The 13,592-nt window shown below is 51.0% G+C and overlaps 6 protein-coding genes across 6 annotated transcripts; 4 read left to right on the top strand and 2 right to left on the bottom strand.

Annotated features, from left to right (window-relative positions):
* Positions 1 to 324: 324 nt before the first annotated feature.
* On the top strand, positions 325 to 2,018 carry APUU_11446A (uncharacterized protein; the record flags this gene model as incomplete). The annotated part of the gene is made up of 2 exons (XM_041697537.1): positions 325 to 935; positions 1,004 to 2,018. The coding sequence occupies 2 exons, from the start codon at positions 325 to 327 to the stop codon at positions 2,016 to 2,018; spliced, it is 1,626 nt and encodes a 541-aa protein (XP_041550812.1).
* A 402-nt stretch (positions 2,019 to 2,420) lies between these two features.
* APUU_11445S (DSD1 family PLP-dependent enzyme) lies at positions 2,421 to 3,521 on the bottom strand (the record flags this gene model as incomplete). Its single annotated transcript, XM_041697536.1, has 1 exon — positions 2,421 to 3,521. The coding sequence occupies one exon, from the start codon at positions 3,519 to 3,521 to the stop codon at positions 2,421 to 2,423; it is 1,101 nt and encodes a 366-aa protein (XP_041550811.1).
* A 225-nt stretch (positions 3,522 to 3,746) lies between these two features.
* On the bottom strand, positions 3,747 to 5,588 carry APUU_11444S (uncharacterized protein; the record flags this gene model as incomplete). The annotated part of the gene is made up of 8 exons (XM_041697535.1): positions 3,747 to 3,870; positions 3,928 to 4,073; positions 4,139 to 4,422; positions 4,489 to 4,520; positions 4,568 to 4,791; positions 4,841 to 4,862; positions 4,913 to 5,036; positions 5,087 to 5,588. The coding sequence occupies 8 exons, from the start codon at positions 5,586 to 5,588 to the stop codon at positions 3,747 to 3,749; spliced, it is 1,458 nt and encodes a 485-aa protein (XP_041550810.1).
* A 981-nt stretch (positions 5,589 to 6,569) lies between these two features.
* On the top strand, positions 6,570 to 8,320 carry APUU_11443A (uncharacterized protein; the record flags this gene model as incomplete). Its single annotated transcript, XM_041697534.1, has 5 exons — positions 6,570 to 6,758; positions 6,803 to 6,849; positions 6,899 to 6,978; positions 7,029 to 7,527; positions 7,588 to 8,320. 5 exons carry the CDS (start codon positions 6,570 to 6,572, stop codon positions 8,318 to 8,320), a joined length of 1,548 nt encoding a protein of 515 aa, XP_041550809.1.
* Positions 8,321 to 8,612: 292 nt separating this feature from the next.
* Positions 8,613 to 9,488, top strand: APUU_11442A (uncharacterized protein; the record flags this gene model as incomplete). Its single annotated transcript, XM_041697533.1, has 2 exons — positions 8,613 to 8,829; positions 8,887 to 9,488. 2 exons carry the CDS (start codon positions 8,613 to 8,615, stop codon positions 9,486 to 9,488), a joined length of 819 nt encoding a protein of 272 aa, XP_041550808.1.
* A 1,799-nt stretch (positions 9,489 to 11,287) lies between these two features.
* On the top strand, positions 11,288 to 13,571 carry APUU_11440A (uncharacterized protein; the record flags this gene model as incomplete). Its single annotated transcript, XM_041697532.1, has 3 exons — positions 11,288 to 11,797; positions 11,868 to 13,030; positions 13,091 to 13,571. The coding sequence occupies 3 exons, from the start codon at positions 11,288 to 11,290 to the stop codon at positions 13,569 to 13,571; spliced, it is 2,154 nt and encodes a 717-aa protein (XP_041550807.1).
* Between the last annotated feature and the right edge of the window lie 21 nt (positions 13,572 to 13,592).

The following is a 13,592-nucleotide window of genomic DNA, read 5'->3' as shown; positions in this document are numbered from 1 at the left end:
TCATCAATTATCAATACTAGTCCATGAGATGGTGTAGTAAGGCTCACGTAAAGGACGATGGCTGCTCGTAATGTTTGCCATTGGGCAGCGTGACCCTAACATAATGGTGGTTACGGTCTCCCCATTATCCAGGGGATACCCAATTCCCCCAGTCATGGCCCAGCGGGCATCAAATAACAAAGATACAGGAACAGCTGCTCTTGGCGCACGGTGGTCAGGCTTGGGTTGCTTTAGGTAAAGCTCCATAGCAGCCCCCACAAGTTCTCTGGCAACTCCACTAACTTATATCAACATGTTGGAATCCCGGTAAGTTTACTTTGAGTCATGGCCAACATTTCTACTAAGCCACGTTATTTGCAGACGATATCCCCATTCCGCAACTTGCCAGAGATTCCTGAATCTGATCACCATTCCCGTACCAGTCGCCACATCTTAACTACTACCATCTATACCAAACGAGCTCAGCTATTCACCCGCGGTATCTTGATGGCCCCCGAGCATCACTTGTCCTCGTCAACCCCAGCTCACGCCCTCAATGGATGGCCCCGCATAACTCAGTCCAGCCCAGTCCGAGACCCTGGGCCTGGAATGGACTACGAGCGCTGTGCAGCTCTCCATAATGAGCTTCTGACAAGAGCCGTCAAAGGCTGTGGCGGCGAGATGCCCCCGGAGCCTCTAACCTGGTGGGAGGCCAGGGCGCCTTCTGAGGAAGTTGCCAACAGCCTCCACCCGTCCTTGATGGAGTTCCTGAAGCGTGCTTGGGATGAGGACGTGCTGCCTCCTCACTATAGGCTTTTTGCCTTTCTTGGGGCACTGAAGTTTCCGCATCACATGCGGGATCATATGGATGCGTACGAGGATGAGGATGAAGAGGGAAGGTTTATCAAACTGTATGAGTCTAGTCACTACCGAGTCGCAGATGATGAGGGGATTTTGTATGTTTGTATTCCCTTAAGCAGTCCGATGACTGCCTTGGAAATAACGCGAGCTGACTTATTATTAGCTTCGACCAGATGACTCTGAAAGCAACCTTTATTGAAGATATCAATGATACCAGGCTCATCACCAGGCACCAATGGAGCTGGATGCCTCTAGAAGTCATTCTAGATTCATATCTTCAGATGATCGACGAAGGAAAGGCGCAGGCTGTTTCCGAAGATCAGGCAAAGCTACTCAAGATGGACTTTCTGTATTGCATAATGGAACCCTGGATAATTCACCAATACACGAAAACAGACCTAGAAAGGGCAACCACTGCCTTCAAGCGTCTCGTAGCAGCGATCGAGGTTCGAATCCCGCCAACAGACGATCCCACTACTCCCATGACCCTGCCATGGCACGATCCAGCAACATTCGAAAACCAGGACCTTCTCCCTCCCCTGTCGTTTGCCCACGAGTTCCTAAAATCCATTTCCAACTGCACCGTCCGATTCCGTTACATCGCGCCAGGGATCCGATTCCCTACTGTCCTGGAATTCCAGGACCAACCCATCACGGACTTTGCTACGTCGCCACATAACCACCTCGGCCAGTACCCCGGAAACTGCCCTCTGCGCATCTTCCAGGTCGACGATGCAGAGCATCGCCAGCCTGTAACATACGGTAAGCATCTCGGCCTCCGCGATATCGCTGCCGGATTCTACATCCATCCCGTTGTACAGCAATGGCCACAGTTCTGGAGCAATGTATGTCGACTTCTATTGCCCTTTGCCATTGGAGGTTCCGGATGGGCTCTAATGTCGAATGGACAACCATTCGGGATAACCGACTCCGACTATGTGGACGAATACCCAGAGCCTCGTGATACTCATGGGGAGTTGTATCAGGTTGGGACTACAAATGGGATTACGAACTGTAGTCGGGTGCAGATAGACAAGGTGCTGAATAACTGGGCTGATCGGGTTGAGATGGGCGATTGGGAGGCGGATGGAGATGGGGTTGCTGGGGGTATTGGCAGGTTTCGAGAGGCGGATACAGAGGATCATTGGCATAGATATTGGATTCCACCATCGTGGTGAGTGTAGATATATAATTTTGGTTTAGACTATGACTGAGGATATAAGCGGCTGCAAGCCTAATACAAAGTATATAAGATAATCAAACAACGGAGCCATTTACAGTTTAATCCAGGGAAGGCCATCAACCTTCTAGAAATCAAGTACGTATAGCTGAAGTCTTGAAGACGAGTGTTACAAGACTAATAGATACAATAATATTCATCAATTCTCCGGTGGTACCCCCACGCCAGCCATTCCAGAATGCGGAGAGGATGTATTATTGTATTTCCCCGTCGGAGGTTGACCGATCCCCACGTGGGGGTGCACTACACTCAAACGCACCAACAGCTAGAGGAGTGTAAAGCCCGGCTGGGTATTTGTCTTATACCCAATAGTACGGTGATATTGCATGTCATAATCTGTCTACTGCACCCGTCCCCTCGAATCAACCGGCCAGATCTCCTCAATAACACCCTTCCGATGAGCATAGTAAAAGTCATGCAGGTTGATAGTCGGGTCAATATGGCTGGGAACCATCTCAACCCTGTCACCAACACTCAACGCAGGAGTCCCCTCCTCCCAAGTCAACGCCCCATGCTCATCACCCAGATTCTCATGCTTATACCTCCGATCCTTACACTCCGCCAACCCACTATCCGTGGTGAGAGACTTCAACCCAGCATCAATCGTAACCTTCCGCTCGCCCTGCCGACTAACAACCGTAGCCAGAATCGTCAAACTATTCGAATAGAACGACCCCACTGCATTCCGGTAGTCCGTATCCATGAAAATGAACGAGCCGGGCTGCAGCTCCGTAACTCCAGGAACTGTCGCGCAGAACTCCGCCGTCCCTGTCCCCCCCGTCGTAACAACCTCGATATTGAACCCCGCGTTGCGTAGCTTCTCCGCAGTACTCGTAAGAATCCGCATCGACTCAAGACACTGCGCCCGCCGGTCGTCCCGATCATGAAGATGCTGCAAATGCCCTTCATACCCCTGAACCCCGATCAAACGCAGATGCGGAAGAGTAGCGATATGCTTCGCAAGCGCCAGCGCCGCCCCGGGAGCCACACCGGTACGATTCAACCCAACATCCAAATCCACCAGAACATCAATCCTCCCTTCAATCCCCGATTCCGCCAGCGCGTTCTCAATTCCAGACGCCCCAACCTCGCTATCCACGACAATCCTGACCGCGCGATGTTTCTTGAATAACTCCACAAGCCGCGCGACCTTGGGCTTCCCGACAATCTCACAGGTGATCAGGATATCGTCGAAGCCGGCTGCGGTGATGGCTTCGGCTTCGGAGACTTTGGCGACGCAGCACCCCTTTGCGCCAGCGGCGACGAGGCGCCGGGCGAGGATGGCGCTTTTTGTGGTTTTGAGGTGGGGGCGGATGCTGCGGCCTGTTGGGAGGAGGGTGGTGAAGAGGTTGGTGATGTTGGCTTCCATTAGGTCGAGGTCGACCAGCATGGAGGGGGTGTCGAGGGTGGAGAGGCTGGAGCCGGTAGTGGGATTATACATCTTGGGTTGAGCTGAAGTTGGGAATTATGGGGAAACGAGAGAGAGAAATGGAAGAGAGAAAGGGAAAAAGAGAGAGAGAGAGCGGTCAACGATGCAAGGAGCTTCGATGTAACTGTAACTGTAACTTAACTGACTGAATATAAATAACTCTTATCAATGCCCCTCACTAAATACTCCACTTCCCCGCATCACAGTTATCACCATATCACTACGCCCACTGTTGCATCACACAGTATACCTGAAATTCGGATCGTCGTCGATAACCTTTTCTCCCTGGTCGGCTTTCTTGTTCGACCTTCTGAAGTACACAGTGAGAACAGCAACGGTAAGGACTACGGCACCATTGCAACTAGGGGTAGTATCAGTACCGAGGGCAGAATGAAAGATGAGATGAAGGCCAGCTTACACGATCGTTGCCACCATCCCAGGCATGTAATCCGGTCGATCTTGACTTCGGAATACAAGACTGCCTGCGACGCCTCCAATGCCGCCCATGCCAGTCAACGTCGCAGAGCAAAACGCCCGCTTCCACTGGCCGCGGATGTTGTTTGCCTGCCAAAGAGTCAGCCTAGTTGATTCCATGATGAATTCTTTTTCATTTGGGTTGGGTTGTTCACCTGATATGTCATGGTAGCCGGGACATTAGCGTTTGTCCCGCCAACCGCCAGAAACACACCAAAGTATCTGACTGACGGGCTCGGATGGAATCCCATTATAGGGAGCCCAATGACCGCAATCAGGCTGTTCACCACAATGATGACGCCGCGAACCCGGTACCGATCTCCCACCCAGGCTGTAGCATACATCAGAATTGCCGCAAATGCATAGGGCGGCGCAATAAGGCACTGGGACGCCGCCAGACTGAATTTCAGGTTTTCACGCAGGATGATGGGGAGGAAGTCTGTTCTCGTCAGCTTGAGCTTTAGATACTGGGCAGCTCTTCTGTCTCCCAGATGAAGGTACTCACATGCAAATGCGTACGAGACGGTTGTCGTGCAGCTGAAATGATGTTAGCAAGAAGAGCTATAACGAATGGAAACACAGACAAGAAGATAAACGCAAATCCCCAGACCTCTGGGTGCAGAGCCGGCTTGAGGTATTTCACTAAGTTGAATTCTTCAATTTCCACGTCTCCTCGGTCGTGTTCCAGCCGGTCAATGATGAACTGGCATTCGTCCGATTTCAAGAAGTGCGAGGACGGACGTTCTCGCTCTTCGTCTGGAAAGCGGATAATAAAAATATATGCGATGATAGCAATTGCGCAGGTAATCTAGCGAACAATTAGCTGGCAAGCTATCGGATCGATTGCCAGAACTTACGACGCCCTCTATAATGAAAATCCTGGGACCGTTTAGCTTAATTGGCAGCACAGTTGGCTTGGAAATGCTTACCATCTCCAGCCACGAAGACCCTCCACGCCTTCCATTTGCATCAAGCCATAAGCAATGATTCCGGAACATGCAGATCCGAAACTGCCAATGAGATAGAAAGCGGAATACCGCCGTGCAACCTCGACTGTTTGTATTAACACCGAAGAAAAACAGGACAGGCGGGGGGGGGTTTACATCGAGTATACCAAGTTGACAAAAGATAAACACAGCCTGGAAAGTACCCTGCCTCGAGAATCCCCAGGACAAGTCTCAAGGCCACCAGAGTAGTCCACTCCTTGCTAAACCCAAAGCCAATAATGACAACACCCCACAGGAAACAGATCGCCGGCAAGAAGTTGCGCGGGCCAATCTTGCGACATACAAGCGTCATTGGAGGCTGGAGAATAGTGTAGGTGATGAAGAAGACCAGTGTCATCAGGCTATATCGATACCCATCCAGCATGTCGAGGTCCTCCCTCATTCCGGCGATGGCTGCATTTGCGACGTTCTTTCGATCCATCAGCGAAACGAAGTACATAAGACCCAGGCAGGGGATCAGCCGAAAGTCGATTCGACGCCTGATGGACGCAGCCTTCTTGGGACTGAATCGTTCAGCGGCTTCATCGTCGTGTTTGAGAGTGTCTTCGAGATGAGCGAGATCTTGTTTCTCATCTGCGGTGGTCGTAGTGCCACGCATGTTTCCGTATATCTGGTCTGTGCGGGATAGGTCAACCGCAACGATAGAAAGTGAAGACTTTCAGCAAGCACCCGATCACGCTGTGTTTATATTTCCAGCAGGTCAACCTCGGGATGTGCGAGGACGACAAAGACGGCGAGTGTCCGAGGTAAGGACATACTTGGCTATAGGGAAGCATGGCAGAGGAGTTGCTCTTGGCTGCTGTTGCGGGGGGCTCTTGGCTGGCTTGGGCTCCGCTACAACTCCGCGCGGGGTTGTATGGACCGAGGTGGAAAGAACGAGTTATTCTGAGGTAGTTTTGTCTTGGCCGGGGCTGAGGACAGTGAATTTGTGAAAGGCGTGGTAAACCAGGGTATAACTGAGCCTGGGCTGGACCAGGACACGGTGGAAGGAACAGCGGATCAACTACCACAACACTATCATCCACGAAAGGTCCAAAGCAGTTTAGTTAATAGGGAGTATCTGTCAGGTGGAGCATCCAGAGCTTGACCTATTCAAGACTTGTGGATAGCCAGCTATCTCCAAGTTCCTTACTTGTGCACAATCAAAATACCCCAGATAGCACGCCTTCGTGCAGATGGTTACAACATTTTTGCTTTCCCCGCAAAATACCAAGCACGGACCTTACCATATCGTCCAAAGAGATCATAGCCTGTGGACATTGATAAGGAACTTTCAAGTAGGGCAACCGTCAGCGAGCTCTGATAAGAAAAGCCATTTAACTCTGCCGGAGAAGTATATCACGTATCTAGGAGTCGACAGACAGCCTGATCTCATTATCTGTGAGCAATCATTACGCAAAGATAGTCAATGTAGGATGATAGACTTCTGGGAAATACTCAGCGAGATGTGGCTGCTCTCAGGAATCCTGACGTGATACCCCTCAGGGGCCGTATCTCCAATTCCGTAGTATGTATAAAAGAACGAACAGACATAGTGACCAGACAGAATCAATTGAGTGCATTTAACAATAATCTCAATATGGCCCCTCTGGAAATCATGAAGAATGAGCATGTGGAGTCCGCACCCAATTCAGTGGCGGATGTTACTAAGGGCGACATCAACAGCGCCGACCAAACGCCTGTCATCCCCAAGAGCTTCAACCTCTTAAGTGCCTGTGCCACGGGAATTACTACCGGCAATGCCTGGGCGGTTCTGGGAGGTGGAATTGTATGTTAAAACGCCCCCCTGCCAGCCCTGGTTAACAGATCCAGATCGCATCTCTTCATAACGGCGGCCCTCCTGGTGTTATTTTTGAATTGTGTGTTACTAAAGCCAATCCACATGTACTTCAGTACTAACTTATACAGTGCCGTGGTTTCCTTCTTTTATTGCTTCATCGCGGCGTCCATCGCGGAACTGTCTTCTTCGATTCCCGCCTCCGGAGGAGGTAAGGACGACAACCTACAAGTAACATCTGCTCTTGCTAAAACATTACAGTATACCACTGGGCAAACATAACCGCCGGCCCCCGGTATGGTCGGATATACGGCTGGTTCGCCGGCTGGCTCAATGCTCTGGCCTGGGTCTTTGCAGTAGCATCAAACACCTCCATGACGTCCACGATGATCATATACGCCTACGCACTGTACCATCCAGACTTCGAGCCCGAGCGCTGGCACGTCTTTATCTGCTACCTGGTCGTCTCCTGGACGTGCTGTCTGACTGTCATGTTTGCGCAGCGCGCGCTGGCCTGGATCAGCCGCCTGGGCTCGTTCTTCATTATCGTCGGGTTCTTCGTCAGTATTATCGTCTGTGCTGTCATGCCTAGCACCAGGCCTGGGGGAAGGTACGCTTCTAATGACTTTGTATGGAGGGATTGGGAGAATATGACCGGCTACTCGAGCGACGGGTTTACGTTCCTTGCTGGGATGCTGAATGGGGCTTTTGCTATTGGGGCTACGGACTGCGTTACGCATATCGCGGAGGAGATTCCCCAGTAAGCCAACCACTTCAAGATTGTTTACTGTCTCAAGAAGAGACCCGCTGACCAGAGAAGAGCGCAGAAGAATATCCCCAAAGCCCTGGCCTGCCAGATCATCATCGGCTTCATAACCGGCTTCTGCTATCTGATCACAATCTTCTACGCCATGACCGACCTCCCCACGATAATGGGCAAAGACTCCTTCTGCCCTATCGGCGATATCTATCTGCAAGCAACAGGCTCCAAAGCAGGAACAGTCGGCCTCCTCACTGTAATCATCGCGCCCATCTTCTGCGCCACAATCGGCTGCTACATCACAGCCGGCCGGATGGTGTACGCCCTGGGCCGCGACGACGCCACGCCCTTCGCTGCGTGGATCGGAGCCGTAAGCCCGCGCTGGGAGAGCCCGCTGTTTGCAACCTTAGCATGCGGGATCCTGCTCACAGGGATCGGGGCGATATATGTTGGCTCGCTGACAGCATTTAACGCCTTTATTGGCTCGTTTGCTGTGCTTACCACTGTATCCTACCTGTTGGCGATCTTGCCTCACGCGCTGAGTGGGCGGAAGAGGATCCGGCCGGGTCCGTTCTGGATGGGAAGGGTTGGGATGGCGGTTAATCTGGTGGCTTGTGCGTATATTGCTGTCACGGTTGTGATTTATTGTTTCCCGTATGCGCTTCCGACTGCGGCGGACTCGATGAATTATACTTGTCTTATTACCGGGGGACTGACTATTCTGGCGGGGGTGTGGTGGGTTGTGCATGGGAGGAAGAATTACGTGGGTCCGGACTTGGAGATGTATGCGTAGGTCAGTCTCGGGGTTTGCGGGGAGGCGTGGCTTGTAAGTCAGGACTAGTTAGCAATTCAAGTACTGCCGACATCGACGGGTAGACACTCTGCTGGAGACTGGGGTTTCCGTAGCATCGACCCAGCTCCAAACGGTGGCGGACTAGTGATATGACAACGTCTCCACCGATGGAATAAGGTAAACCGTCAGCGAGATAGAAGTGGAGTCGCATCTGCCCTGGTACTATAAAAAGGATGCCGCGAGATTATAAACATATCCTGATATGCATAGCTTTCCTTATATTACGACTACAATGTCTTCATTTTCAAATCCAGACTCGCAAGCGCGCGTATCAACACGATTATCACTCCGATGGCTCCCAGACCCTCCCATAGAGACAACAGACACGCTCGTTCTAAACATTGGAGAATGGTACGTCGACCTCCGCGTCGATAAACAATCCCGGCAAATAGACTGGGCACTCGCCGGCCAATATCTCCAGCAAAACACCCAACAAATGCCAAACAAAGGTAACAACCAACCAACAAATCCGAGATAAACAGATCGCGTAGCTAACTTGTAGGAAGAAAAAACAGCATACATAGTCTTCACACACGACATCGACTCCCACCACAATTTCAACATCAGCGCCCCCTGCGCCTTCATCCAACAGCCCAACGGCGACGACCTGGAGACCGGAGCCATGGCGCGTCCTGGTATCCCAGGGGAACCGATGACGGACTACGAAGAGCTCTGGCGGTATTTACCCCCGCGTCAGGGTCCGGGGAGGTATTGTACCTCGTATATCCTCGAAGCCGATGATGGTGTACTAGGGGATGGTCTTCATGAACTGAACAAAGTCTTCATTGCGCTTATCGGTGGGCGGTATCTCGTTCTGCATCAGAATGTGACTCAGGAGCGTCGGATGGTATCGAGGGGGAAGTGGACTGTCCGGATTACTGGGGGAGATGTGAGTGCGCGACGCGAGGAGTGTGTTGATGGACGGTGGGAGGCGCGGTATGTCTTGGGTCCTAGAGGGAGTGAACTGCCGTCGATGAATGGAGAGATTGGGAACCTGGGTTACGATTCTGGGCTTCGTCCTGGGGATAAGGTTACTGTTGGAGGGTGTCGGTATATTGTGCGAGCGTATGAAGCCTTGAAAAGCCTGGATAGAAGCTCGCGTATTTGAGATGACAGTTCTGGATGTACACGTCGAGTATGATTGGTCGCCTCAGATTAATTATCGTTTCTGACTTGACATATACAATACATGCACCTTCTCAACGACCTACACGCCGAAGCTCTATTCCCCGCAGAGGCAGATACGAGAGACAGGTAAACACCAAGGCCAGCTCATTCGCGATATCCCCCCCAGCAGATCCAATCATCCGCGCAATCCTGCCAACATAAAACGTCTCCACCATTCCCAGAATCCAGCCCGCCGCGCCGCACAGGAACGCCGTGAGCCCCGCGTAGCCTACTGGCATGCGCGCGGGGTCATTCCAGGCATCGAGATTGTAGTTGTCCAGAGACCCTTTGCGGAAGTAGTAGTGCTCGATGCACAATATTGCGAAAAAGGACGTGATCCAGTAGCCGAGGAGGGATAGGAAGCTCTCTAGGACGTTTAGGAGGGGGGGTATTGTTATGGGAACTCCGCCGGAGCCCTATTATCAACCTTGCCTCAGGCATCGTCCTAAGAGTTCGGCCTCAGGCATTAGAAGATCACGTGTTTATTCCTGTTGGCCATGTCAGAACTCTAACAGCCCCTGTATCCCAGTTCTTCAGCTATTCCATCGAGTATCTAGTACGCAACTAGCTCGATTCGGGCTTGCCCATAACAGATACTGAAAACGCAAATCCACAAGTAGTAGGAAGAGAGCTGGCAACAGGACACTCGTGGCCGTGTACTCTTTAATATTGTAAATAAATTATCTAAAAAGACCCCTGAAATCTATGCTAAACTCAGTAAACCTCTTTTATTAATAATTACCTAAATGCGGACTAGGTATATTAGCCTGAGATATTTTCTCTATAGAAGAAAGATAGTAGAAAATAGAGCATGCGAATACCGCCGTGGAGAATAGATAGTTGCCATTGCTATTTACCTGCCCCAGGTTCAAACATGAACACAACAGCTGGAGGAACGAGAGCTGTTAGATATCAGACCTGAGGCAGGTTCTATCTAACGGAAGTAGAGCGGCACGAGCAGTAAGATTTATATTAAATATATAGCTCCTTAGGTAATTTCGGAGTCTAGACACGACTACCTAGCTACGCATTAAGTTCCTAAATCGTACCACAGGAACGAGACAGCTGATGGAGCAATAGTACACACCAGTAGATATCCTAGTAAATGAGTATTTCAGGTATCTACTCTTTCTTTACTTATTTCTTTATTTCTTTATTTCTTTATTTCTTTATTTTCTTTATGTATATATGGCCGGAGCTGGCGATCAACGAGGACCTGAGCTGCATAGCTGCCTAGAGGCGGCTGGGACAGCAGAGATGATGCAATCAATCAATCAATCAATCAATCTGCTGTATCGCTTTGATTTCCTATTTTAGTTAGTTAGTTTACCCCTATTTCTCGTGTATTTAGTGTAGGATAGCTGCTAGATTCGATGAATCAGACCTTCATATTCGAGTGGTTGAGTACTAGTTGATACGTTGTTCTGCAACTCCGATATATATAGTTATATCGTTAGACTGAGAACAGTATTCGGGTCATTACAAAGTTGCTATCCGCCACGAGGCCTGATCTAGGTCCCTTAAGTAAATCGCCTTGTTCCTAATCTGCTAAGCATATAATGTGACTCAGTATGAACTTGAAAATAACAACACCATATTGATAATCCAAAAAATGCGCCAAAACACGTGTGGCGCTAACAGGATTTATGTAACCAATTTTTGATTTGTCAGAGCGCATCGGCCATCTCCAAACCTCAACAATCAAGGGATGCACGTCTTCGCTCCAGAACAGAAGGTCAAATGCCTCCCTTCGAGGCGCGCCAGACCAAAAGGCCGCGAATATCGCTTAGTTGTCTCGTCTGCCGCCGTCGCAAAGTCCGCTGTGGCCGCGAGCACCCAGAATGCGCCAACTGTGTCCGCATCAAGGAGAAGTGTGCATACCAACCCACGGACCCCAATGATTCGGCAGTCCAGGCTGTTCAAGTATTTACTGAGGCCTCGGACCGCAATGACAATGGGCCGAGCACCGTCAACAAAGAGCCTACCTGGTCCCACTGGATCCCCGAAGGAGCCGACGATGGGATCGGTACGCTCAATTGTGAGCGGGCGGATGCCGCTGTAGAGAAGGCATCTCAGCCAGTAACCTCGTGTCAACCGGTTGTCCCGCCACTTGATACTTCTAAGGCTGCTAGTCATGGTGTAGGCAACACAATGCCTGGTGCTATACTCTGCACCGACTACCTTAGTCTACGGCGAGGTGGTCGCAGGCGATACGTCGGCCAAGCCTTCTGGGGTTCGGTTGCTGGAAAGGTGGGTGACGCCTCGGACTGAAAGCGACGTGCTTGGAAAATAAGAGCTGACATCGATGGGATTCTCCCAGGAAAATGAGAGTGACAATTTCTTCGACAACAACCAAAACTCCAACCCCGATCTTCCCCCCTCACATATATCAGCTGTGGCACTGTTTGCTCTGCTGCGCTCTCTACCCACGAGGACCGCTAGCGACGCTCTTCTGGACATATTCTTCTACGCAGTGTGGCCGATTGCCCCGATCGTCCACCCGTCTACCTTGCGCGCAGATTATGGCGAGTTCTGGGAGTGGTGTGCGAATAACAAAACCGCATTGGCCCCAAGCAAGCTCAGCGACGACCCGACATTTTTCTGCCTGTTGTTTGCTGTTTTATACTGTGGCGCATCGGCTGCTCCAGAGGCCTGCTGGACATCTGGCGCCCTTCAGGGACTCCCGAAGGAGACGACCGTGAGCCAGCTCAGGGAAGCGTACGATACCTCTCTTTCTCTCTGTCAGCACTTGGAACATCCTACAATGAACTCGCTTGTTTCGATGTTGCTAACTTGGCCTTTTACGCCCGGCGCTCATGAGCCAATGCGCAATGCACTTTCTGTCGGCACAATAGTTCGACTCGCGCAGTCTATGGGTTTGCACCGAGAAGGTAATTTTGGGTCTGCATTAGGAGCCGAGGAGCGCGAGATCCGACGCCGTGTATGGTGGTATATTGTCAGGCTCGATGTGCACGCAAGCATCTCCTCCGGCCTGCCTACATGTATCGGGAGCGAAGCATTGGGTCAAGTTAATATGATATCTGATGCAGGAGAAGACAAAGACCATGAAGCTGCTGGACACTCGATAGCTAGCATGTTCTCCATTGGCTGTGCACAAGCTGGTTGCCTGCAATCAAGAATCGCTGCATGCGTGCAAAGTGGATCTAATATGGCCGAGTATAACCTCCGAGCGCATCTCATAGCAGCTAGGAAGGTCCAGGAAACGATTGAGTCGCTTATTTCCCGTATCCCTGCGCAAGGGCTCCCGGAACAGGGATTCATCCCATCACGTCTGGCAAATGCCTCCCCACGCACCCACCCTTCACTTTTCAAGGACGATTCAGCAGGGCTGCCGACAGTATTTGGCGCATGGGCACGCATTATGCTTACAATACAAAAGATTGACGTGGCTATATTACTCCAGAAGCCATTATTGCCGCCGCCAGATAGTGCGAATTCGCGATCGTGTAAGTCATGGTCGAGGTACGTTTTCTTCACAAATTCACATAACAAAACTTGGGTTCCAGACTAATGCGCTACTAGCATCACCCAGCTTTGTGTGAGTTACCTGCGGGTCCTCCTATTGCTGTATCAAACGCCCGCATTTGAGCCCTACATGTGGTACTTGCGCGGATACGATGGGCCTCTTCAATGCGTGTATCTTACGATAACATACCTCGATTCTTTCCCAGGCTCGAACGAGGTTCCGCTCGCGAGATATTTTGTTGACGAGGCTATCGGAAATCTTGTGTCGTATTACCAGGCCAGCCGCTACTCAACAGGGGTGGATACTGATAGCCGGACAAGCTCACCAAAGGCGCAAACACCACTGGCCATTCAAGTTCTTGCTGAGCTACACAGTCGCCTAGATTTGACGACAGGTTCAGTTCCCTCATCAAGGAATCCAGAGGCAACCGCTCCTCAGAAAGTTCCACCAGCTACCCAAAATCCTCCTCATCTAGACACTGGCTTGCTCGCCGTCGTTGCTGCGCCTGAGCCGTGGCCATCCTCGTTGATTGTCTAACGGCTGACAAATTTACATGGA

Source organism: Aspergillus puulaauensis, chromosome 1, assembly GCF_016861865.1.
Source record: "Aspergillus puulaauensis MK2 DNA, chromosome 1, nearly complete sequence".
In the NCBI taxonomy this organism is placed as follows: Eukaryota; Fungi; Ascomycota; class Eurotiomycetes; order Eurotiales; family Aspergillaceae; genus Aspergillus; species Aspergillus puulaauensis.
This window is presented reverse-complemented; position numbering and strand designations above follow the sequence as displayed.